This window comes from Pseudophryne corroboree, chromosome 8, assembly GCF_028390025.1.
Source record: "Pseudophryne corroboree isolate aPseCor3 chromosome 8, aPseCor3.hap2, whole genome shotgun sequence".
Classification (NCBI taxonomy): domain Eukaryota; kingdom Metazoa; phylum Chordata; class Amphibia; order Anura; family Myobatrachidae; genus Pseudophryne; species Pseudophryne corroboree.
This window is the reverse complement of record NC_086451.1, coordinates 54700540-54727372: the sequence shown is the minus strand read 5'-3', so window position 1 is coordinate 54727372 and position 26833 is coordinate 54700540. Positions and strand designations below refer to the sequence as shown.

Genomic DNA, 26833 nt, shown 5'->3' with positions numbered 1-26833 from the left:
TAGCGCACAGCACTGCAGCTGTGCGCCATTGTTGTCGGCACACTTCACACCAGCGGTCACTGAGGGTGCAGGGCGCTGGGGGGGGCGCCCTGGGCAGCAATGTATAATACCTTTTTCTATGGCTAAAATACATCACATATAGCCCTTGAGGCTATATGGATGTATTTAACCCCTGCCATATATCGCAAACTCCGGGAGAAGAGCCCGCCGTTTTAGGGGGCGGGGCCTATTCTCCTCAGCACACAGCGCCATTTTCCTGCTCAGCTCCGCTGTGAGGAAGGCTCCCAGGACTCTCCCCTGCACTGCACTACAGAAACAGGGTAAAACGGAGAAGGGGGGCATATTTTGGCGATATTTATATATATTAAGCGCATATAACAGAAACAACACCTTTTAGGGTTGTTTATATACATTTTTATAGCGCTTTGGTGTGTGTGCTGGCAAACTCTCCCTCTGTCTCCCCAAAGGGCTAGTGGGGTCCTGTCTTCGATAAGAGCATTCCCTGTGTGTCTGCTGTGTGTCGGTACGTGTGTGTCGACATGTATGAGGACGATGTTGGTGTGGAGGCGGAGCAATTGCCGGTAATGGTGATGTCACCCCCTAGGGAGTCGACACCGGAATGGATGGCTTAAATTATGGAATTACGTGATAATGTTAGCACGCTGCAAAAGTCAGTTGACGACATGAGACGGCCGGAAAACCAGTTAGTTAGTACCTGTCCAGGCGTCTCAGGCACCGTCAGGGGCTGTAAAACGTCCCTTACCTCAGTCAGTCGACACAGGTACCGACACAGATGAATCTAGTGTCGACGGTGAAGAAAGAAACGTATTTTCCAGTAGGGCCACACGTTATATGATCACGGCAATGAAGGAGGCTTTGCATATCTCTGATACTGCAGGTACCTCAAAGGGGGGTATTATGTGGGGTGTGAAAAAACTACCTGTAGCTTTTCCAGAATCAGAGGAATTGAATGACGTGTGTGATGAAGCGTGGGTTAACCCCGATAGAAAACTGCTAATTTCAAAGAAGTTATTGGCATTATACCCTTTCCCACCAGAGGTTAGGGCGCGCTGGGAAACACCCCCTAGGGTGGATAAGGCGCTCACACGCTTATCAAAACAAGTGGCGTTACCGTCTCCTGATACGGCCGCCCTCAAGGATCCAGCTGATAGGAGGCTGGAAACTACCCTGAAGAGTATATACACACATACTGGTGTTATACTGCGACCAGCAATAGCCTCAGCCTGGATGTGCAGTGCTGGGGTGGTGTGGTCGGATTCCCTGACTGAAAATATTGATACCCTGGATAGGGACAGTATTTTATTGACTATAGAGCAATTAAAGGATGCTTTTCTTTATATGCGAGATGCTCAGAGGGATATTTGCACTCTGGCATCGAGAGTAAGTGCGATGTCCATATCTGCCAGAAGAAGTTTATGGACGCGACAGTGGTCAGGTGATGCGGATTCCAAACGGCATATGGAAGTATTGCCGTATAAAGGAGAGGAATTATTTGGGGTCGGTCTATCGGATCTGGTGGCCACGGCAACAGCCGGAAAATCCACTTTTTTACCTCAGGTCACCTACCAACAGAAAAAGACACCGTCTTTTCAGCCGCAGTCCTTTCGTTCCTATAAGAACAAGCGGGCAAAAGGACAGTCATATTTGCCCAGAGGCAAAGGAAGGGGTAAGAGGGTGCAGCAAGCAACTACTTCCCACGAACAGAAGCCCTCCCCGGCTTCTACAAAGCCCTCAGCATGACGCTGGGGCTGTGCAAGCGGACTCAGGGGCGGTGGGGGGTCGACTAAAGATTTTCAGCACACAGTGGGCGCGCTCACAGGTGGACCCTTGGATCCTGCAGGTAGTATCTCAGGGTTACAAGTTGGAATTCGAAAAGTCTCCCCCTCGCCGGTTCCTAAAGTCTGCTTTACCAACGTCTCCCTCAGAAAGGGCGACGGTATTGGAAGCCATTCACAAGCTGTATTCTCAGCAGGTGATAGTCAAGGTACCCCTCCTACAACAGGGAAAGGGGTATTATTCCACACTATTTGTGGTACCGAAGCCGGACGGTTCGGTAAGACCTATTCTAAATCTGAAATCCTTGAACCTGTACATACAGAAATTCAAGTTCAAGATGGAGTCACTCAGAGCAGTGATAGCGAATCTGGAAGAAGGGGACTTCATGGTGTCCCTGGACATAAAAGATGCTTATCTGCATGTCCCAATTTACCCTTCACACCAAGGGTATCTCAGGTTCGTGATACAAAACTGTCATTATCAGTTTCAAACGCTGCCGTTTGGTTTGTCCACGGCACCTCGGGTCTTTACCAAGGTAATGGCCGAAATGATGGTTCTTCTACGAAGAAAAGGCGTATTAATTATCCCTTACTTGGACGATCTCCTGATAAGGGCAAGGTCCAGAGAACAGCTGGAAGTCGGAGTAGCACTAACCCAAGTAGTGCTTCAACAACACGGGTGGATTCTGAATCTTCCAAAATCTCAATTGACCCCGACGACACGTCTGCTGTTCCTGGGAATGATTCTGGACACTGTTCAGAAAAAGGTGTTTCTCCCGGAGGAGAAAGCAAGGGAGTTATCCGAACTTGTCAGGAACCTCCTAAAACCAGGAAATGTGTCAGTACATCAATGCACAAGAGTCCTGGGAAAGATGGTGGCTTCTTACGAAGCAATTCCATTCGGCAGATTCCACGCACGAATATTTCAGTGGGATCTGCTGGACAAATGGTCCGGATCGCATCTGCACATGCATCAGCGGATAACACTGTCACCAAGAACAAGGGTGTCTCTTCTGTGGTGGTTGCAGAGTGCCCATCTGTTAGAGGGCCGCAGATTCGGCATACAGGACTGGGTCCTGGTGACTACGGATGCCAGCCTACGAGGCTGGGGAGCAGTCACACATGGAAGAAACTTCCAGGGCGTGTGGTCAAACCTGGAGACGTCTCTTCACATAAATATACTGGAGCTAAGAGCGATTTACAATGCTCTAAGCCTGGCAAAACCGCTGCTTCAGGGTCAGCCGGTGTTGATCCAGTCGGACAACATCACGGCAGTCGCCCACGTAAACAGACAGGGCGGCACGAGAAGCAGAAGAGCAATGACAGAAGCTGCAAGGATTCTTCGCTGGGCGGAAAATCATGTCATAGCACTGTCAGCAGTGTTCATTCCGGGAGTGGACAACTGGGAAGCAGACTTCCTCAGCAGACACGACCTCCACCCGGGAGAGTGGGGACTTCATCCAGAAGTCTTCCACATGATTGTGAACCGTTGGGAAAAACCAAAGGTGGACATGATGGCTTCCCGCCTCAACAAGAAACTGGACAGATATTGCGCCAGGTCAAGAGACCCTCAGGCAATAGCTGTGGACGCTCTGGTAACACCGTGGGTGTACCAGTCCGTGTATGTGTTTCCTCCTCTGCCTCTCATACCAAAGGTACTGAGAATTATACGGCTACGGGGAGTAAGAACAATACTCGTGGCTCCGGATTGGCCGAGAAGGACTTGGTACCCGGAACTTCAAGAGATGCTCACGGAAGAGCCGTGGCCTCTACCGTTAAGAAGGGATCTGCTTCAGCAGGGACCTTGTATGTTCCAAGACTTACCGCGACTGCGTTTGACGGCATGGCGGTTGAACGCCGGATTCTAAAAGAAAAGGGCATTCCAGAGGAAGTTTTTCCTACCTTGATTAAAGCCAGGAAGGAAGTGACCGCACAACATTATCACCGCATTTGGAGAAAATATGTTGCGTGGTGTGAGGCCAAGAAGGCCCCAACGGAGGAATTTCAATTGGGTCGATTCCTACATTTCCTGCAGGCAGGATTGTCTATGGGCCTCAAATTGGGGTCTATTAAGGTTCAAATTTCGGCCTTATCGATTTTCTTCCAGAAAGAATTGGCTTCAGTGCCTGAAGTACAAACCTTTGTCAAAGGTGTACTACATATACAGCCCCCGATTGTGCCTCCAGTGGCACCGTGGGATCTCAACGTAGTTTTGGATTTTCTCAAATCCCATTGGTTTGAGCCGCTCAAATCGGTAGATTTGAAGTATCTTACATGGAAAGTAACCATGCTACTGGCCCTGGCTTCAGCCAGGAGAGTATCAGAGTTGGCGGCTTTATCGTACAAAAGCCCATATCTGATTTTCCATTCGGACAGGGCAGAACTGCGGACGCGTCCTCAGTTTCTGCCTAAGGTGGTTTCGGCTTTTCACTTGAACCAGCCTATTGTGGTGCCTGCGGCTACTAGCGACTTGGAGGACTCCAAGTTGCTGGACGTTGTCAGAGCATTGAAAATATATATTTCAAGGACGGCTGGAGTCAGAAAATCTGACTCGCTGTTTATCCTGTATGCACCCAACAAGATGGGTGCTCCTGCGTCTAAGCAGACGATTGCTCGTTGGATCTGTAGCACAATCCAACTTGCACATTCTGTGGCAGGCCTGCCACAGCCTAAATCTGTAAATGCCCACTCCACAAGGAAGGTGGGCTCATCTTGGGCGGCTGCCCGAGGGGTCTCGGCATTACAACTTTGCCGAGCAGCTACGTGGTCAGGGGAGAACACGTTTGTAAAATTTTACAAATTTGATACTCTGGCTAAGGAGGACCTGGAGTTCTCTCATTCGGTGCTGCAGAGTCATCCGCACTCTCCCGCCCGTTTGGGAGCTTTGGTATAATCCCCATGGTCCTGACGGAGTCCCCAGCATCCACTAGGACGTTAGAGAAAATAAGAATTTACTTACCGATAATTCTATTTCTCATAGTCCGTAGTGGATGCTGGGCGCCCATCCCAAGTGCGGATTGTCTGCAATACTTGTACATAGTTATTGTTACAAAAATCGGGTTATTATTGTTGTGAGCCATCTTTTCAGAGGCTTCTTCGTTGTTATCATACTGTTAACTGGGTTCAAATCACAAGTTGTACGGTGTGATTGGTGTGGCTGGTATGAGTCTTACCCGGGATTCAAGATCCTTCCTTATTGTGTACGCTCGTCCGGGCACAGTACCTAACTGAGGCTTGGAGGAGGGTCATAGGGGAAGGAGCCAGTACACACCATGTGATCCTAAAAGCTTACTTTTTGTGCCCTGTCTCCTGCGGAGCCGCTATCCCCATGGTCCTGACGGAGTCCCCAGCATCCACTACGGACTATGAGAAATAGAATTATCGGTAAGTAAATTCTTATTTTCTCCGCTCTCAAATTCTACATTTCATCTACATTGCATCGCTCTCAAGCTTTATTTATTATTTAACTGGTTCCAGCCAGTATCCACTCCGTGCCAACACCTGTCTGGTTCTAACCAGTACCCACAGCAGCATTTTATCTACAGCAGTCCAGCTTTCCCTGGAACACCAGCTGGTACGACCCTGGGCTTTCCTCATTGCTACAGTTGAGCCTGGTAGGACTTTCCAACATGCAGATAATAAGAACTGTCTCATACCACCAGAGCTCTGTGGCCCCTGCCACCCTGTAGTACCCAGGAACTGTATTATTATTTCTCTGCTGATTTTTATGTTACTTTTTACTGCTACTGTGATGCATGGAGTTTGTCATAAATAAATATCATTGACTTTTACTCAAGTTGTCGTGGTCACGCCTTCGGGCGGTTTCTCTTCATGTTACTTACATGTCCAGGGGTCTGATACAACCTCCCAGGTTCCGGTACATCTCAGCCCCTACAACTGAGGCTGCCTTCCGTCAGCTCAGGCCCTCAGTTGTGACAGTAAGCACTGACCAAATGAATCCAGCCGGAGACCAGGATCAAGCGGCCAGGCCGATGCAAGAACTGGCAGCCCGACTTGAACATCAGGAGGCTGCACAGGGCCACATCATCCGCTGTCTCCAGGATCTCTCTACTCGGCTGGATGGGATTCAGACAACTCCGTGGATCAGACGCGTCCGGTGCGTCAACCACAGTGACTCCAGCTATAACCCCACCCACCTTACCCGTTTCTGCTCCACGTCTTCATCTTCCAACGCCAGCAAAATTTGACGGTTCTCCAAGATTCTGCAGGGGATTTCTCAACCAGTGTGAGATTCAGTTTGAGCTACAACCTGGCAATTTCCCCAGTGACCGTACAAAAATTGCCTACATCATCTCTCTTCTCAGTGGCTCAGCCCTTGATTGGGCATCACCGTTATGGGAGAGGTCTGACACCCTGCTATCTTCTTACACTGCATTCGTGTCAACATTCAGGCGCATCTTCGACGAGCCAGGCCGGGTAACTTCAGCTTCGTCTGAGATTCTCCGTTTACGCCAGGGATCACGTACTGTAGGACAATATCTTATACAGTTCCAGATCCTGGCATCCGAACTGGCATGGAACGACGAGGCCCTGTATGCTGCATTCTGGCATGGTTTATCTGAGTGTATTAAAGACGAGTTAGCTACCAGAGACTTACCCTCCAAGTTAGATGAGCTAATCTCACTTTGTACAAAAGTTGACTTACGTTTGAGAGAGAGAGCAACTGAGCGTGGAAGATCATCTGCTCCAAAATCTTCTGCTCCTCCTCCTCGCCAACTGTCACCAACTAAAGATGAGCCCATGCAAATTGACCGTTCCCGTTTAACTCCTGCTGAGCGCCGAAGACGTCTCTCCGAGTCTCTCTGTCTTTATTGTGCAGCTCCGTCTCACACCGTTAATGCTTGTCCCAAACGTCCGGGACTCCAGACCCTAGCTCGCCAAGGAGAGGGCCGGCTAGGAGTAATGATCTCCTCTCCATCCCCTCAAGATTGTAATCTCCCAGTCTCGCTTCAAGTTGCTCAACGTTATCAGAACGTCATTGCCCTCCTGGATTCCGGAGCAGCTGGGAACTTTATTACCGAAGCCTATGTTAAACGGTGGTCCCTACCCACCGAGAGACTTCCTTCCTCCTTTTCCTTAACTGCCGTGGATGGCAGTAAAATTTTTGATACAGTTATTGCTCTAAGGACTCTACCAGTTCGTCTGAGAGTGGGAGTTCTTCATTCCGAACTTATTTCACTTTTAGTGATTCCAAGAGCCACACATCCTGTGGTCCTGGGCCTTCCATGGCTCCGTCTTCACAATCCTACAATTGATTGGACGACTACGCAAATCCTGGCATGGGGTTCCTCCTGTGCTGAGACATGTTTGTTTAAAGTATTGCCTGTCTGTTCTTCCTCCCCCAGGTCGTCTGATGTTCCACCTCCTCCATATCAAGATTTCACGGATGTGTTCAGTAAAGCTTCTGCTGATATCCTTCCTCCTCATAGAGAATGGGACTGCCCGATTGATCTCGTTCCAGGGAAGGTTCCACCTCGAGGCCGAACTTATCCGTTGTCTCTGCCTGAGACGCATTCTATGGAGGAATATATTAAAGAGAACCTAGCAAAAGGGTTCATTCGACCTTCTTCTTCTCCAGCCGGCGCAGGCTTCTTTTTTGTAAAAAAGAAAGATGGTGGTCTGCGGCCGTGCATCGACTACAGAGGTTTGAACGACATTACCATCAAGAACCGTTATCCTTTACCCCTGATTACTGAGCTCTTTGACAGAGTTAGCGGAGCTACCATCTTTACAAAGCTGGACTTGAGAGGTGCATACAATCTCATCCGGATCCGTGAGGGTGACGAGTGGAAGACCGCCTTTAACACCCGTGACGGACATTATGAGTACCTCGTCATGCCCTTCGGATTGAGCAATGCTCCAGCTGTCTTCCAGCATTTTGTCAATGAGATCTTCAGAGACATTCTATACCGTCATGTCGTGGTCTATCTAGACGATATCCTCATTTTTGCCAACGATTTAGAGGAAATCGTTTTTGGGTTAAAGAGGTTCTGTCCCGTCTCCGTGTCAATCATCTCTATTGCAAATTAGAAAAATGCGTCTTTGAAGTCAAGTCCATTCCGTTTCTAGGGTACATTGTGTCCGGTTCCGGACTAGAGATGGATCCTGAGAAACTACAAGCAATCCAAAATTGGCCGGTACCCTTAACCCGATAGGGGTCCAGAGGTTCTTAGGGTTCGCCAACTATTACCGAAAGTTTATACGAGACTTTTCCACCATTGTGGCGCCTATTACTGCTTTCACTAAGAAGGGTGCTAACCCGTCCAAGTGGTCTGAAGAAGCCATGCAAGCATTTCATCTTTTAAAACAAAGGTTCATCTCTGCGCCTGTTCTGAAACAGCCTGACATCGACTCTCCTTTCATCTTAGAGGTGGATGCCTCCTCCGTTGGAGTAGGAGCGGTGTTATCTCAGAGGGCTAAAGATGGCCATTTACACCCTTGCAGTTTCTTCTCCCGGAAGTTCTCCCCAGCTGAGCGCAACTATGCCATTGGCGACCAGGAGTTGCTAGCCATCAAGCTCGCTCTAGAAGAGTGGAGGTATCTGTTGGAGGGAGCTTCTCATTCAATCACCATACTTACAGACCACAAGAACCTTTTATATCTGAAAGGCGCACAATGTCTCAACCCTCGTCAGGCCAGATGGGCACTTTTCTTTTCCAGGTTCGACTTTAAACTCCAGTTCTGTCCGGGCTCTCAGAATCGCAAGGCCGATGCCCTTTCCCGCTCATGGGAGCAAGAAAATGAGTCAGAGTCTTCAGACAAGCATCCTATTATAAATCCGTTGGCATTCTCCACGGTAGGGATGGACTCTACGCCCCCATCAGGGAAAAGTTTTGTGAAACCGATGCTAAGGAAGAAGCTCATGCATTGGGCCCATGCTTCCCGTTTTGCCGGACATACAGGTATCCAAAAAACCCTGGAGTTTATCTCTAGGTCCTATTGGTGGCCAACTCTGAAAAAGGACGTCTTGGAGTTCATTGCATCTTGCCCAAAGTGTGCTCAACATAAGGTATCCCGCCAGTCGCCTGCGGGGCAACTGGTTCCACTATCTGTTCCCCGTCGACCTTGGACCCATTTGTCGATGGATTTTATTACAGATTTACCCATGTGCAACAAGTTAAATACCATCTGGGTGGTAGTTGACCGGTTCACCAAGATGGCACACTTCATTCCTCTCACCGGTCTTCCGTCAGCTTCCAAGTTGGCTCAAGTATTCATACAAGAGATCTTCCGACTCCACGGTCTTCCTGAAGAAATTATCTCAGATCGAGGAGTTCAATTCACAGCCAAATTCTGGCGAAGTTTATGTCAAGTCCTCCAAGTCAAGCTAAAGTTTTCCACGGCTTACCATCCTCAGACCAATGGTCAAACCGAGAGGGTGAATCAGGACTTGGAGGCCTTCCTCCGCATCTATGTGTCCTCCTCTCAAGATGACTGGGTTCAATTACTTCCCTGGGCCGAGTTCTGTCATAACAACCAGTATCATTCTTCATCTGCTTCAACACCATTCTTCACTAACTTTGGATTCCACCCTAAAGTCCCTGAGTTCCAACCGCTTCCAGCAACTTCTGTTCCCGCAGTGGATATCACCTTGCATCAGTTTGCCAATATCTGGAAGAGCGTACGATCAGCTCTGCTCAAGGCATCGTTCAGGTACAAGAAGTTTGCGGATAAGAAGCGTCGAGCAGTTCATGCTCTCAAGGTGGGTGATCGGGTATGGTTATCCACGAAGAATTTGAGGTTAAGAGTTCCCAGTATGAAGTTTGCACCTCGCTATATCGGTCCTTTCAAGATTGAACAAGTCATCAATCCTGTTGCTTACAGACTCCAGTTGCCTCCCTTCTTAAAAATACCCAGGACATTCCATGTTTCCCTGTTGAAACCGCTGATCTTGAATCGGTTTCATTCCTCACTTCCTCCAACTCCGAAAGTCCAAACTCAACGAGGCGTTGAGTATGAAGTGGCCAAGATCCTGGACTCACGTCACCGTTACGGTCAACTACAATATCTTATTGACTGGAAGGGTTATGGTCCTGAGGAACGTTCATGGACCAATGCTTCTGATGTCCATGCTCCTGCCTTGGTCCGGAGATTCCATTCCAAGTTTCCTCAAAAGCCAAAGAAGTGTCCTGGGGCCACTCCTAAAGGGGGGGGTGCTGTCACGATCCGGGTATCTGGACGCCATTTCTTACCCATCAGATGCCTCCTAAGGCTGGCTCAGCGCTCCAGGACCGGATCCCATCTGTTATCCTGATGTGTACATTCCTGTATCCTCTCCTGTCACTCTGGGACGCTGTCACAGTAAACGCCATATTACACCTGGCATGGCGTCTCCCGCGGCCTCCGCCGCCGTCCCTGCTCTTCTGCATGCAGAGTGTCTGAGTGGCGATTACGTCAGCCGCGGCCTCCGCTGTGTCCGCGTGGTTGGATGTGCATCTGTCAGCCTGGCGCCTCCTGTCTCCGGTGGCCGGCGCCGCCATTACTGTTTTCATTACCACATGGATTACAAACCAAACTTCCCTCCAAGTGTCTGCATGGGCGCAGCCATCTTGGATTCTGTCAGCTGATCATTTCCACCAATCTGTTCTCAGTATTGATAATCTGCATAATTGCCTAGCCAATCCCTTCCTTGCTGCAGGTATAAATACACTGTGCCTGAGCAAGGAAGGCGTCAGTGCTTTGGTTGTCAAACCTAGTTCCTGTTTGTCTCTCTCCTGTGATTGTCTTCCAGGTTCCAGCTCCTGTCTCAAGACTTCCACCATAGAGACCCGCACCAGCATTCCACCTGCGGTGTAGCCTGACTCTCCAATCCATTGTGGATTCATCTGTTTCCAGCCACAACATTACCTGCTTCCAGCTCAGCTTCCAGCAGAGTACAGCTTCTCTTAAAGGGCCGGTGTCCTTTCTACACTTTACCACTCTCCACCGGTATTATTATTTCTCCGCTCTCAAGTTCTACATTTCAGTTCATATTTCATCGCTCCCAAGTTCATTTGTTATTTAACTGGTTCCAGCCAGTATCTACTCCGTGCTAACAACAGTCTGGTTCCAGCCAGTATCCACAGCAGCCGTTTTATCTTCAGCAACCCAGCTTTTCCTGGAACACCAGCTGGCACAATCCTGGGTTATCTCCATTGCTACAGTCGGGCCTGGTAAGGACTTTCCATCTAGAAGATTATAAGAACTATCTCACACTACCAGTGCCCTGTGGCTCCTGCCATCCTGTAGTACCCAGGAACTGTATTTATTCTTTGCTGACTTTTACGTTTTCTTTTACTGCTGCTGTGTTGCGGAGTTGTCATAATAAACATCATTTGACTTTTATCCAAGTTGTCGTGGTCACGCCTTCGGGCAGTTATTATTCATGTTACTTACATGTCCAGGGGTCTGATACAACCTCCCAGGTTCCGGTACATCTCAGCCCCTACAACTGAGGCTGCCTCCCGTCAGCTCAGGCCCTCAGTTGTGACAAAGTCCTCCAAGTCAAGCTAAAGTTTTCCACGGCTTACCATCCTCAGACCAATGGTCAAACTGAGAGGGTGAATCAGGACTTGGAGTCCTTCCTCCGCATCTATGTGTCCTCCTCTCAAGATGACTGGGTTCAATTACTTCCCTGGGCCGAGTTCTGTCATAACAACCAGTATCATTCTTCATCTTCTTCAACACCATTCTTCACCAACTTTGGATTCCACCCTAAAGTCCCTGAGTTCCAACCGCTTCCAGCAACTTCTGTTCCCGCAGTGGATATCACCTTGCATCAGTTTGCCAATATCTGGAAGAGCGTACGATCAGCTCTGCTCAAGGCATCGTTCAGGTACAAGAAGTTTGCGGATAAGAAGCTTCGAGCAGTTCCTGCTCTCAAGGTGGGTGATCGGGTATGGTTATCCACGAAGAATTTGAGGTTGAGAGTTCCCAGTATGAAGTTTGCACCTCGCTTCATCGGTCCTTTTAAAATTGATCAAGTCATCAATCCTGTTGCTTACAGACTCCAGTTGCCTCCCTTCTTAAAGATACCCAGGACATTCCATGTTTCCCTGTTGAAACCGCTAATCTTGAATCGGTTTCATTCCTCACTTCCTCCAACTCCGAAAGTCCAAACTCAACGAGGCGTTGAGTATGAAGTAGCCAAGATCCTGCACTCACGTCACCGTTACGGTCAACTTCAGTATCTTATTGACTGGAAGGGTTATGGCCCTGAGGAACGTTCATTGACCAATGCTTCTGATGTCCATGCTCCTGCCTTGGTCCGGAGATTCCATTCCAAGTTTCCTCAAAAGCCAAAGAAGTGTCCTGGGGCCACTCCTAAAGGGGGGGGTGCTGTCACGATCCGGGTATCTGGACGCCATTTCTTACCTATCAGATGCCTCCTAAGGCTGGCCCAGCGCTCCAGGACCGGATCCCATCTGTTATCCTGATGTGCACATTCCCGCATCCTCTCCTGTCTCTCTGGACGCAGTCACAGTAACGCCTTATACATCTGGCATGGCGTCTCCCGCGGCCTCCGCCGCCGTCCCTGAGCTTCTGCATTCAGAGTGGCGATTACGTCAGCCGCGGCCTCCGCTGTGTCCGCGTGGTCGGATGTGCATCTGTCAGCCTGGCGTCTCCTGTCTCCGGTGGCCGGCGCCGCCATTACTGTTTTCCAGACCACATGGATTACAATCCAAACTTCCCTCCAAGTGTCTGCATGGGCGCAGCCATCTTGGATTATGTCAGCTGATCTTTCCTACCAATCCGTTGTCAGTATTATTAATTTGCATAATTGCCTAGCCAATGCCTTCCTTGCTGCAGGTATAAATAGGTTGTGCCTGAGCAAGGAAGGCGTCAGTGCTTTGGTTGTCAAACCTAGTTCCAGTTTGTCTCTCTTCTGTGAATGTCTTTCAGGTTCCAGCTCCTGTCTCCAGACTTCTGCTATAGAGACCCGCACCAGCATTCCATCTGCGGTGTAGCCTGACTCTCCGATCCATTCTGGACTCACCTGTTTCCAGCTACAACATCACCTGCTTCCAGCTCAGCTTCCAGCAGTGTACAGCTTCTCTTAAAGGGCCGGTGTCCTTTCTGCAGTTTACCACTCTCCACCGGTATTATTATTTCTCCGCTCTCAAATTCTACATTTCATCTACATTGCATCGCTCTCAAGCTTTATTTATTATTTAACTGGTTCCAGCCAGTATCCACTCCGTGCCAACACCTGTCTGGTTCTAACCAGTACCCACAGCAGCATTTTATCTACAGCAGTCCAGCTTTCCCAGGAACACCAGCTGGTACGACCCTGGGCTTTCCTCATTGCTACAGTTGAGCCTGGTAGAACTTTCCAACTTGCAGATAATAAGAACTGTCTCATACCACCAGAGCTCTGTGGCCCCTGCCACCCTGTAGTACCCAGGAACTGTATTATTATTTCTCTGCTGATTTTTATGTTACTTTTTACTGCTACTGTGATGCATGGAGTTTGTCATAAATAAATATCATTGACTTTTACTCAAGTTGTCGTGGTCACGCCTTCGGGCGGTTTCTCTTCATGTTACTTACATGTCCAGGGGTCTGATACAACCTCCCATGTTCCTGTACATCTCAGCCCCTACAACTGAGGCTGCCTTCCGTCAGCTCAGGCCCTCAGTTGTGACAAGGGATCACTGGTGGTTGGGGCTCGGTTACTACAGTTCAAGGAAGTGTGGCTCCTGTCGAAACCAGATCGGTGGGTGACGGGGGTCATCTCCTGAGGATATATCTTAGACCTCGAGGAACCAGTCCCACACTGATTTTTCGCCACTCCTCTCCCAAGCGATTCCTCCAGACGGCAAGCTTTTGCACAACGGAGTGATTCTTCCAGTTCCCAACCAACAAAGAGGTCAAGGCTTTTACTCGAGTCTTTTTCTCGTAAACAAACCGGACGGTTCGTTTCGGCCCATTTTAAATCTCAAATCTTTAAATCCGTATCTCTCTGTCCAGAAATTCAAAATGGAATCCATTCGTTCAAATATCGCGTCCATGGAAACGGAGGAATATTTGGCTTCCATAGACCTAAAGTATGCATACCTACATGTTCCCATTTGGACAGGTCACCAATATCTTCTGAGATTTGCAGTCGGCCTTGGCACTTTCAGTTTCAGGCTCTCCCGTTTGGACTCTCCACGGCCCCTCAGGTGTTTACAAAAATCATGGGCCATGTCGTGGCGGTACTGAGGTGTCAGGGAGTCAACATTACTCCCTACTTGGAGCCTTGATTAGTAGATTGTTCATCGGAGACGGTTCTTCACCAGCACTTACAGTTCACAATAGACACCCTGCAGTCTTTCGGGTGGATAATAAATTTTCCAAAATTGTCACTGCTTCCTTCTCAGAATATGGTGTTTCTAGGACTGTTATTCGACACCAGGAGTCAGAAAGTGTTTCTTCCTCAGGAAAAGTTTCGGGACCTACGGTACAGAATTCGAGCGCTGTTAAATTTACCGATAGTCTCAGTTCTCAGATGCATGCAGGTGTTAGGGAAGATGGTAGCAACCTTCGAGTCAGTGCCATATGCCAGATTTCATGCCCGACCCCTTCAAGCTCAACTTCTCAGCTGTTGGACTTGGATGGGACCTCACCTGGACTCACAATTGTTCCGGTTGTCGATACAGACTCGTCAATCTTTCCACTGGTGGCTTCACAGCCACAATCTGACCAGGGGAGCTCCGTTCACAATTTGGTCTTGGATGTTCTCACCACGGACGCCAGTCTCGCAGGTTGGGGAGCGGTGTTTCAAACCAATCACTTTCAGGGACTCTGGAGCAGTCAGGAGTCGAAGTTACAGATCAACACTTTGGAATTGAGCGTGATCCTGTATGCTCTCATTCAAATACAGGACATGGTCCAGGGTCATCCAGTGCATATTCAGTCCGACAACGTCACAGCAGTGACTTACATAAACAGACAAGGCGGAACTCGAAGCTGGCACGCCATGAAAGAAGTCTCTCATATTCTCTCGTGGGCGGAGCATTGGGTCCTGGCCATCTCCACAATTCACATTCCGGGAGTCGAAAATTGGGAAGCAGATTTCTTAAGCCGTCACACAGTTCACCCGGGAGAGTGGGAGCTTCACCAGGAGGTGTTTCTTGCTCTAGTGTCTCTGTGGGGCATGCCCGACATAGATCTGAATGCGTCTCGTCTCAACAAAAAGATCCCTCAATACGGGTCGCGTACGCAGAATCCTCAGGCAACACTCATTGATGCCTTGACAGCTCCATGGTAGTTTCACCTAGGATATGTGTTTCCACCGATTCCTCTAATTCCACGTCTACTTCAAAGAATCCGCAGAGAAGGCTTTCCAGTCATTCTTGTGGTTCAGGATAGGCTGCGTCGCCAGTGGTACACACTTCTGTGCGACATGGTTGTCGGGGAACCTTTCCATCTACCTCTGCGACTAGATCTTCTTCTTCAAGGACCGTGTCGCCACCGAGATTTAAATCGTATGGCTTTGACGGCATGGTTCTTGAATCCAGCATTTTAAGAGCAAAAGGTTTGTCTCGTTCAATCGTGAACACAATGCTCCAAGCTAGGAAACCAGTGACTTCTGGAATTTATCACAGGGTGTGGCGTATTTACATTGCTTGGTGCGAGAAACGTGGATTGACACCAGGCCTATTTCGTCTTCCTCGGCTGTTGTCTTTCCTTCAGGATGGTCTTGCCAAAGGCCTACGGCTTTCCTCCCTTAAAGGGCAGGTTTCCTCTTTGTCTGTGCTTTTTCAGAAACGATTGGCTCTCGTTCCAGAGGTCCAGACATTCCTTCAGGGAGTACTTAGAATTCAACCGCCATTTGTTTCCCTGGTTCCGCCATGGGACTTAAATTTGGTTCTTACGGCTCTTCAGAAGTCTCCGTTTGAACCATTGGAATCTGTGGACTTAAGGTTCCTCACACTCCAAGGTTGTTTTCCTTTTGGCTATTGCTTCGGTCAGACGTGTTTCGGAGTTGGCGGCCCTTTCTTGCAGGCCGCCTTTCTTGGTTTTTAATGATGATCGAGTGGTTTTGCGTACGAAACCTTCCTTTCTTCCAAAGGTGGTGTCTGCTTTCCACCTAAATCAGGACATTGTACTTCCGGCGTTTACTCCATCTTCCTCCGGAGAGAATAACCATTTGGTCTTATTGGACGTGGTTAGGCCTTTACGCAGTTATTTGTCTCATACCGAATCTGAACGTTAACTGAGGTACTTGTTAGTCAGGCTGGAGATGGGAGGGGTTAGAGGGGGAGGAGTTAGTTTTCTATAGGTTCTGTGCCAAACTCCTTACCCACACACTCTAACCCAGCAGTAAGTGCGCAGCGTCCCCAGATGGAATCGGAGAAAGAGATTTTATGGTAAGTAAACAAAAATCCCTATATTAACCATGTACATTTTCCATTTACCCACATAACTGGCGCAGTTGATAACCCGAGAGTCCAAATGCGCATGTGCAGCCGTATCCCTTTCTGAGGGCTTCTTTAGGAAAGAAGTCCATAGGCTTCTATAGGCAACGTTATCTATAGATGGCATTACCTGTCGGGAACATTACCTGGATGATAAGTCAACAGTGTTGACATGCATTAGGTCAACAGGTATAAAAGGTCAACTTATGAAATGACAACATGCGCTAAGGTGGAAATGATAATGGTCGACACTTGTTTTTTAGGTGTTTTTTTTATTTTTTACAAGATTTCCCAACTTTTGCTTGATTTACCATCCACATGGACTACGATTTATGAATAGTAACCTGTGCGCGTCGAGTGAAGTGAGCTGCGAGTGGGTACACGTTTCTATTGATTGTGGTCACTTTAAAAGAAACATACAAAATGACACCCCCCCCCCCCCCCCCCCCAAAAAAAAAACAACAAAACTTGTATCGACCATTCTTGTGCTACAGATGGAGCCTTGCTCATCTAGCCTTCTCTGCTGCACCTAGGTGCACCAAGGCTTATTAGCATAAGCCTTTCATCTATTGTTCTCAGCTGCAATACAGGACAGAGAGAACAGTACAGCAGGGAATTAAGTCCGACAGCACTGGCTCAGTTAATCCTATTAAAGGGATAGATGAGCATGGCTCCATCTCTATGTCGCTCTTTTGTACCTGTCGGCCTTGCCCACTATCTACCTTTTTACCTGTCAACTTTTTGTCTATGTCGACCATATGGGGTTGACCTAATGACAACCCAGACACAGTAGATCTTCTATATCACCCGCTCAGGAAGATGCACCAGAAGTTACACTATATGGACGTTGTTGCCTATGGGCACATTGCAGCCCCCTAGAATTATGGGGGTCATTCCGAGTTAATCGCTTGCTAGCAACGTTTTGCAGCACTGCGATCAGGTTAATTCTTGCCAAAACTGCGCATGCGTATGCGCCACATTGCGCAGGAGCGTCGTACGGGTACAAAGAGGATAGGTGCTGGGCGATTGATTTTACGAATAATCCATTTGCACAGCCGATCGCAAGGTGATTGACAGAAAGAGGGCATTTATGGGTGTCAACTGACCTTTTTCAGGGAGTGTTTGGTAAAACGCAGGCGTGTCCAAGCGTTTGCAGGGCGGGTGTCTGACGTCAATTCTGGAACCAAAAAGACTGAAGTGATCGCAGTGGCTTAGTAAGTCCAGAGCTACTCAGAAACGGCAAAAAACGTATTTGTGCCGTCGGCTGCAAAAGCGTTCGCACACTTGCAAAGCTAAAATACACTCGCCCATAGGCGGCGACTATCTGATCGCAGCGCTGCAAAAGTTGCTAACAAGCGATCAACTCTGAATGATCCCCTATATGCGGATTGCTGTGCTGCGAGTCTGCAAGAGACATCCAAGCCTATTTTTGGTCAGTATACCATAATATTGTAAACTCTGCGGACACTGAGGAGCTGTCGCTATAGTTTATCGGGATAACTTTTGCACAAAAATATTCGCCAAATACACCCTGATGTCCGTTAGTGTAGTCACCAGCTTCCCAAGATGTCTGGGTAAAGTCCTATTTTTACAGCAGTGTTGTGATTTTGGGTCTGAAATGCACAAATGGCTCTTACAATAACTACCATTTCACTTTTATTGATGGGTATTTTAAAAGCTAAATACATTGTATGCAGCCTCTACACTTCCCACCCCCGTCTTGGGAGCAAGTTTACTAAGCAGCGCCTTTCACAGCTCCATTGACTTATGATAATATTAAATTAAAAAGAAAACAGACTCTTTACATCCAGAGGCTGAAACTGCAGAAGACGCAGTGGCTTTGAAAGCGTTCTTTAAAAAATGTACTACAGGTTGAGTATCCCATATCCAAATATCCGAAATACGGAATATTCCGAAATACGGACTTTTTTAAGCGAGAGTGAGATAGTGAAACTTTTGTTTTCTGATGGCTCAATGTACACAAACTTTGTTTAATACACACAGTTATTAAAAATATTGTATTAAATGACCTTCAGACTGTGTATATAAGGTGTATATGAAACATAAATGAATTGTGTGAATGTAGACACACTTTGTTTAATGCACAAAGTTATAAAAAATATTGGCTAAAATGACCTTCAGGCTGTGTGTATAAGGTGTATATGTAACATAAATGCATTCTGTGCTTAGATTTAGGTCCCATCGACATGATATCTCATTATGGTATGCAATTATTCCAAAATACGGAAAAATCCGATATCCAAAATACCTCTGGTCCCAAGCATTTTGGATAAGGGATACTCAACCTGTAATAGAATGATTGGCTGCTACATGGAGAGATATGCCAGAAATAGTGAATCATCATCATGATTTCAATATTGTGATAATTGCAAAGCTCAACTAAATGTGTTATTTGTTTTGTTTTTTTTACAGCCTGATCTGCAAAACAAGTAAGCTGTTATTTGTCTTCTATTTTGTATCGTGCAGAACTAGCAAAATGTTAGCATACAGTACAAGCTACTAGTGAAGAAATCCCACCTACAGGTTTACACATAAATAATGTTTTCCCTTATTTAATGATGTGATATTAAAAGTCCTGGAGGAGTTATGGGACCGTGGGGGGTTATTCAGGTTGGTTAGCAAACCAAAAAAAGTTGTCAATTGGGCAAAACCATGTGCACTGCAGGGGAGGCAGATGTACCATGTGCAGAGAGAGTTAGATTTGGGTGGGTTATATTGTTTCTGTGCAGGGTAAATACTGGCTGCTTTACTTTTACACTGCAATTTAGATTTCAATTTGAACACACCACACCCAAATCTAAAAGGCCCCATACACTAGAACGATAATTCCCCGATTTCATCCTATTTTGGGCCGATATATCGGATGAAATCGGGCATTTCAGATGTGTTTTACATCCGATCCGATGCACGGTCCTGTGAGCATTGGATCGGATCCCCCAGATTGTCTGTGCTGCACTCGTGATATGTCGGACCCCGCAGGCTTGGCTGGGATCGCACAAGTTACTTTGTAAGCAAAAGGACCGCATACGATGTATCATATGTGATCCTGCTGTCCGGGAGGCTGCCGGGGTAATCGCCTGCAAGATGAGGGTCCGACGTGTCGCATTAGTGTATGGGGCCCTTAACTCTCTCTGCACATGTTACATCTGCCCCACCTGCAGTGCAACATGGTTTTGCCCAGTTGGTAACTTTTTTGGTTTGCTAACCAACCTTCAGGCCCTGTATACAGATGTGTCCTTGTACTTCATTGCTGCAGTTGCACCAAACAGCACCTCTCAGCGCCAGCTTCTGCGAGGCTCTGCTATCACCTTTTCTCTGACGTCCTAAGTGGATGCTGGGACTCCGTAAGGACCATGGGGATTAGCGGCTCCGCAGGAGACTGGGCACAACTAAAGAAAGCTTTAGGACTACCTGGTGTGCACTGGCTCCTCCCACTAAGACCCTCCTCCAGACCTCAGTTAGATTTCTGTGCCCGGCCGAGCTGGATGCACACTAGGGGCTCTCCTGAGCTCCTAGAAAGAAAGTATATTTAGGTTTTTTATGTTAAAGTGAGATCTGCTGGCAACAGACTCACTGCAATGAGGGACTAAGGAGAGAAGAAGCGAACCTACCTAACTGGTGGTAGCTTGGGCTTCTTAGGCTACTGGACACCATTAGCTCCAGAGGGATCGACCGCATGGAACCGGCCATTGATGTTCGGTCCCGGAGCCGCGCCGCCGGCCCCCTTACAGAGCCAGAAGCAAGAAGAGTCCGGAAAATCGTCGGCAGAAGACATCAGTCTTCACCAAGGTAGCGCACAGCACTGCAGCTGTGCGCCATTGCTCCTCATACACACTTCACACTCCGGTCACTGAGGGTGCAGGGCGCTGGGGGGGGGGCGCCCTGAGCAGCAATAAAAACACCTTGGCTGGCAAATATATCACAATATATAGCCCCAGAGGCTATATATGTGATAAATACCCCTGCCAGATTCCATAAAAAAGCGGGAGAAAAGTCAGCGAAAAAGGGGCGGAGCTATCTCCCTCAGCACACTGGGGCCATTTTCTCTTCACAGTGCAGCTGGAAGAAAGCTCCCCAGGCTCTCCCCTGTAGTTTTCAGGCTCAAAGGGTTAAAAAGAGAGGGGGGGGCACTAAATTTAGGCGCAATATATGTATACAAGCAGCTATTGGGGGAAAAATCACTCAGTTATAGTGTTAATCCCTGCATTATATAGCGCTCTGGTGTGTGCTGGCATACTCTCTCTCTGTCTCACCAAAGGATTTTGTGGGGTCCTGTCCTCAGTCAGAGCATTTCCTGTGTGTGTGCGGTGTGTCGGTACGGCTGTGTCGTCATGTTGGATGAGGATGGTTATGTGGAGGCGGAGCAGAGGCCGATAAATGGGATGTCGCCCCCTGTGGGGCCGACACCAGAGTGGATGGATAAGTGGATGGTATTAACCGACAATGTCAACTCCTTACATAAAAGGCTGGATGACGTAACAGCTGTGGGACAGCCGGCTTCTCAGCCCGCGCCTGCCCAGGTGTCTCAAAGGCCATCAGGGGCTCAGAAAAACACCCGTTACCTCAGATGGCAGACACAGATGTCGACACGGAGTCTGACTCCAGTGTCGACGAGGTTGAGACATATACACAATCCACTAGGAACATCCGTTACATGATCTCGGCAATGAAAAATGTGTTACGCATTTCTGACATGAACCCAAGTACCACATAAAAGGGGTTTTATTTTTGGGGAGAAAAAGCAGCCAGTGTTTTGTTCCCCCATCAGATGAGTGAATGAAGTGTGTGAAAAAGCGTGGGTTCCCCCGATAAGAAACTGGTAATTTCTAAAAAGTTACTGATGTCGTACCCTTTCCCGCCAGAGGATAGGTCACGTTGGGAGATATCCCTTAGGGTGGATAAGGCGCTCACACGTCTGTCAAAAAAGGTGGCACTGCGGTTTTAGGATACGGCCACCTTGAAGGAGCCTGCTGATAAAAAGCAGGAAGCTATCCTGAAGTCTGTATATACACACTCAGGTTATATACTGAAACCTGCAATTGCCTCAGCATAAATAGTGCTGCTGCAGCGTGGTCTGATACCCTGTCAGATAATATTAATACTCTAAGACAGGGATAATATTTTGCTAACATAGAGCATATTAAAGACGTCGTCTTATATATAAAGGATGCATAGAGGGATATTTGCCGGCTGGCATCCAGAATTAATGTAATGTCCATTCTGCCAGGAGGGTATTAGAAACCCGGCAGTGGACAGGTGATGCTGCCTGTAAAAGGCACTTGGAGATTCTGCCTTATAAGGGTGAGGAATTGTTTGGGGATGGTCTCTGGGACCTCGTATCCACAGCAACAGCTGGGAAGAAATTTTTTTTACCTCCGGTTTCCTCACAGCCTAAGAAAGCACCGTATTTTCAGGTACAGTCTTTTCGGCTTCAGAAAAGCAAGCGGGTCAAAGGCGCTTCCTTTCTGCACAGAGACAAGGGAAGAAGGAAAAAGCTGCACCAGCAGCCAGTTCCCAGGATCAAAAATCTTCCCCCGCTTCCTCTGAGTCCACCGCATGACGCTGGGGCTCCACAGGTGGAGACAGGTGCGGTAGGGGCGCGTCTCGGGAACTTCAGGGACCAGTGGGCTTGCCCACAGGTGGATCCCTAGGTTCTGCAAATAGTATCACAGGGATACAGGCTGGAGTTCGAGGCGACTCCCCCTCGACGTTACCTCACATCAGCCTTGCCTGCTGCCTCGGAGAAAGGTAGTACTGGCGGCAATTCACAAGCTGTACTTCCAGCAGGTGAAATCAAGGTACCCCTCCTTCAACAAGGCGGGGGTTACTATTCCAAAATGTTGTGGTACCGAAACCAGACGGTTCGGTGAGACCCATTCTAAAATTGAAAGCCTTGAACACTTATATACGAAGGTTCAAGTTCAAAATGGAATCGCTCAGGGCGATTATTGCAAGCCTGGAGAATTTCAGGGTATCAATGGACATCAAGGATGCTTACCTGCATGTCCCTATTTACCCTCTTCACCAGGAGTACCTCAAAATTGTGGTACAGGATTGTCATTACCAATTCCAGACGTTGCCGTTGGTCTGTCCCCGGCACCGAGGTATTTACCAAGGTAATGGCCGAAATAATTATCCCGTACTTGGACGATCTCCTTATAAAGGCGAGGTCCAGGGAGCAGTTGTTCGTCGGAGTAGCAGGAAGTGCTACAACAGCACGGCTGGTTTCTGAATATTCCAAAGTCGCAGCTGGTTCCTACGATGCGTCTACTGTTCCTGGGTATGGTTCTGGACACAGAACAGGATAAAAAGGTTTTCTCCGGGAGGAGAAGTCCAAGGAGTTGTCGTCTCTAGACAGAGACCTCCTAATACAGATACAGGTGTCGGTGCATCAATGCACGCGAGCCCTGGGAAAGATGGTAGCTTCTTACGAAGAAATTCCATTCGCCAGGTCCCATGCAAGGATCTTCCAGTGGGATCTGTGGGACAAGTGGTCCGGGTCGCATCTTCAGATGCATCGGCGGATAACCCTGTCTCCAAGGGCCAGGGTGTCGCTGTTGTGGTGGCTGCAGAGTGCTCATCTTCTAGGGGGCCGCAGATTCGGCATACAGGACTGGGTCCTGGTGACCACGGATGCCAGCCTTCGCGGCTGGGGGGCAGTCACACAGGGAAGAAACTTCCAAGGCTATGGAAAAGTCAGGAGACTTCCCTACACATAAATATTCTAGAACTAAGGGCCATTTACAATGCCCTAAGTCAGGCTAGACCCCTGCTTCAACACCGGCCGGTGCTGATCCAGTCAGACAACATCGCGGCGGTCGCTCATGTAAACCGACAGGGCGGCACAAGAAGCAGGATGGCGATGGCAGAAGCCACAAGGATTCTCCGATGGGCGGAAAATCATGTGTTAGCACTGTCAGCAGTGTTCATTCCCGGAGTGGACAACTGAGAAGCAGACTTTCTCAGAAGACACGACCTCCACCCGGGAGAGTGGGGACTTCATCCAGAAGTTTTCCAAATGATTGTACACCGTTGGGAAAGGCCACAGGTGGACATGATGGCGTCCCGCCTCAACAAAAAGCTACAAAGATATTGCGCCAGGTCAAGGGACCCTCAGGCGATAGCTGTGGACGCTCTGGTAACACCGTGGGTGTACCAGTCGGTGTATGTGTTCCCTTCTCTGCCTCTCTTACCCAGGGTAATGAGAATAATAAGAAGGAGAGGAGTAAGAACTATACTCATTGTTCCGGGTTGGCCAAGAAGAGCTTGGTAACCAGAACTCCAAGAAATGATCTCAGAGGACCCATGGCCTCTGCCGCTCAGACAGGACCTGCTGCAGCAGGGGGCCTGTCTGTTCCAAGACGTACCGCGGCTGCGTTTGACGGCAGGGCGGTTGAACGCCGGATCCTGAAGGAAAAGGGCATTCCGGAGGAAGTTATCCCTACGCTATTTAAAGCTAGGAAAGAAGTGAACGCAAACCATTATCACCGCATATGGTGGAAATATGTTGCGTGCTGTGAGGCCAGGAAGGCCCCAAAGGAGAAATTTCAGCAAGGTCGATTTCTGCACTTCCTACAGTCAGAGGTGACTATGGGCCTAAAATTGGGTTCCATGAAGGTCCAGATTTCGGCTCTATCGATTTTCTTCCAAAATAGAACTGGCTTCACTGCCTGAAGTTCGGACTTTTGTTAAGGGAGTGCTGCATAGTCAGCCCCCGTTTGTGCCTCAAGTGGCACCGTGGGATCTCAACGTGGTGTTGGATTTCCTGAAGTCGCATTAGGTTGAGCCACTTAAATCCGTGGAGCTACAATACCTCACGTGGAAAGTGGTCATGCTGTGGGCCGTGGCGTCGGCCAGGCGTGTATCAGAATTGGTGGCTTTGTCATACAAAAGCCCTTATCTGTATTTTATATGGATAAGGCTGAATTGAGGACTCGTTCCCAATTCCTTCCTAAGGTGGTATCAGTTTTTCATGTGAACCAACCTATTGTGGTGCCTGCGGCTACTTGGGACTTGGAGGATTCCAAGTTACTGGACGTAGTCAGGGCCCTGAAAAGTATATGTTTCCAGGACGGCTGGAGTCAGGAAAACTGACTCGCTATTTATCCTGTATGCACCCAACAAGCTGGGTGCTCCTGCTTCTAAGCAGACTATTGCTCGCTGGATCTGTAGCACGATTCAACTTGCACATGCTGCTGCTGGACTGCCGCACCCTAAATCTGTAAAAGCCCATTCCACGAGGAAAGTGGGCTCTTCTTGGGCGGCTGCCCGAGGGGTCTCGGCTTTACAACTTTGCCGAGCTGTTACTTGGTCGGGTTCAAACACTTTTGCAAGAGTCTACAAGTTTGATACCCTGGCTGAGGAGGACCTAGAGGTTGCTCATTCGGTGCTGCAGAGTCATCCGCACTCTCCCGCCCGTTTGGGAGCTTTGGTATAATCCCCATGGTCCTTACGGAGTCCCAGCATCCACTTAGGACGTCAGAGAAAATAAGATTTTACTCACCGGTAAATCTATTTCTCGTAGTCCGTAGTGGATGCTGGGCGCCCATCCCAAGTGCGGATTGTCTGCAATACTTGTTTATAGTTATTGCTTAACTAAAGGGTTATTGTTGAGCTATCTGTTGAGAGGCTCAGTTATATTTCATACTGTTAACTGGGTATAGTATCACAAGTTATACGGTGTGATTGGTGTGGCTGGTATGAGTCTTACCCGGGATTCAAAAATCCTTCCTTATTGTGTCAGCTCTTCCGGGCACAGTATCCTAACTGAGGTCTGGAGGAGGGTCTTAGTGGGAGGAGCCAGTACACACCAGGTAGTCCTAAAGCTTTCTTTAGTTGTGCCCAGTCTCCTGCGGAGCCGCTAATCCCCATGGTCCTTACGGAGTCCCAGCATCCACTACGGACTACGAGAAATAGATTTACCGGTGAGTAAAATCTTATTTTTTTTTTATTTTCCGAAAATGCATCATAGTCGCAACGCTATGTGGCTGGAACGCACCAGGAGACACTGCTGATTTAATTTGATATGACACCTGTAGATCTGTGTGCGACTGAGTCTCTGAATCTGTATATGAAGTGCTACAATGTAGCAGCCGCAGCTTTTTTCCAATACCAGTCCCATTGTGCTTTGTACACAGACAGTTACACACACGGTATACCTGTATCACATATCAAATTAATCAGCAGAGTTTCCTGCTGGGTCTTGGACGCATCACATGACGACTATGATGCGTTTTCAGCAAAGAAAGACGCCTGATGCTAGAGACTTTCACGCATCTGCCGGCTAACGTTTGCCAGGTCTCTTGCGCTGCATAGCGTATTGAGGTTAGCTGTATCAGGACACATCTCTAGTAGCTCAAGGCTATAAGTTTGGTTGTTTTTAATGGCTTCCAGATCTCCAGTGTCACTTCCAATATCTGTAACTTTCAGTAGGGGGCTCTTTATTACCTAGAATACACAAGGTTACTAATGAATACGTAATAATATCAGAACTCACCGTATATACAGGTTTTATTTTTTTAAGCTATATTAGCATCACTTTTTCTCTGACGTCCTAGTGGATGCTGGGGACTCTGTAAGGACCATGGGGGATTAGCGGCTCCGCAGGAGACTGGGCACAAAAGTAAAAGCTTTAAGACTACCTGGTGTGCACTGGCTCCTCCCCCTATGACCCTCCTCCAAGCCTCAGTTAGATTTTTGTGCCCGAACGAGAAGGGTGCACACTAGGTGGCTCTCCTGAGCTGCTTAGTGAAAAGTTTAAGTTTAGGTTTTTTATTTTCAGTGAGTCCTGCTGGCAACATGCTCACTGCATCGAGGGACTAAGGGGAGAAGAAGCGAACTCACCTGCGTGCAGAGTGGATTGGGCTTCTTAGGCTACTGGACATTAGCTCCAGAGGGACCGATCACAGGCCCAGTCATGGATAGGTCCCAGAGCCGCGCCGCCGGCCCCCTTACAGAGCCAGAAGACAGAAGAGGTCCGGAAAATCTGCGGCAGAAGACGTCCTGTCTTCAACAAGGTAGCGCACAGCACTGCAGCTGTGCGCCATTGCTCTCAGCACACTTCACACTCCGGTCACTGAGGGTGCAGGGCGCTGGGGGGGGGGCGCCCTGAGACGCAATAAAAACACCTTGGATGGCAAAAAAAATGCATCACATATAGCTCCTGGGCTATATGGATGAATTTAACCCCTGCCAGAATACACAGAAAAACGGGAGATAAGGCCGCCGAGAAGGGGGCGGAGCCTATCTCCTCAGCACACTGGCGCCATTTTCCCTCACAGCTCCGTTGGAGGGAAGCTCCCTGGCTCTCCCCTGCAGTCACTACACTACAGAAAGGGTTAAAAAAGAGAGGGGGACACTAATTACGCGCAGTATTAAATAATACAGCAGCTATAAGGGGAAAAACACTTATATAAGGTTATCCCTGTATATATATATATAGCGCTCTGGTGTGTGCTGGCAAACTCTCCCTCTGTCTCCCCAAAGGGCTAGTGGGGTCCTGTCCTCTATCAGAGCATTCCCTGTGTGTGTGCTGTGTGTCGGTACGTTTGTGTCGACATGTATGAGGAGAAAAATGATGTGGAGACGGAGCAGATTGCCTGTAATAGTGATGTC

General features: G+C 48.4%; 1 protein-coding gene across 1 annotated transcript in view; it reads left to right on the top strand.

The window, feature by feature from the left end:
- The window catches only part of EMD (emerin), a 145840-nt gene that overhangs the window by 106224 nt on the left and 12783 nt on the right, over window positions 1–26833 (top strand). Inside the window, exon 7 of the mRNA XM_063936401.1 lies at window positions 18632–18648. Coding sequence (XP_063792471.1) covers window positions 18632–18648 — 17 coding nt within the window. The remainder of the gene's footprint in view (window positions 1–18631; window positions 18649–26833) is intronic.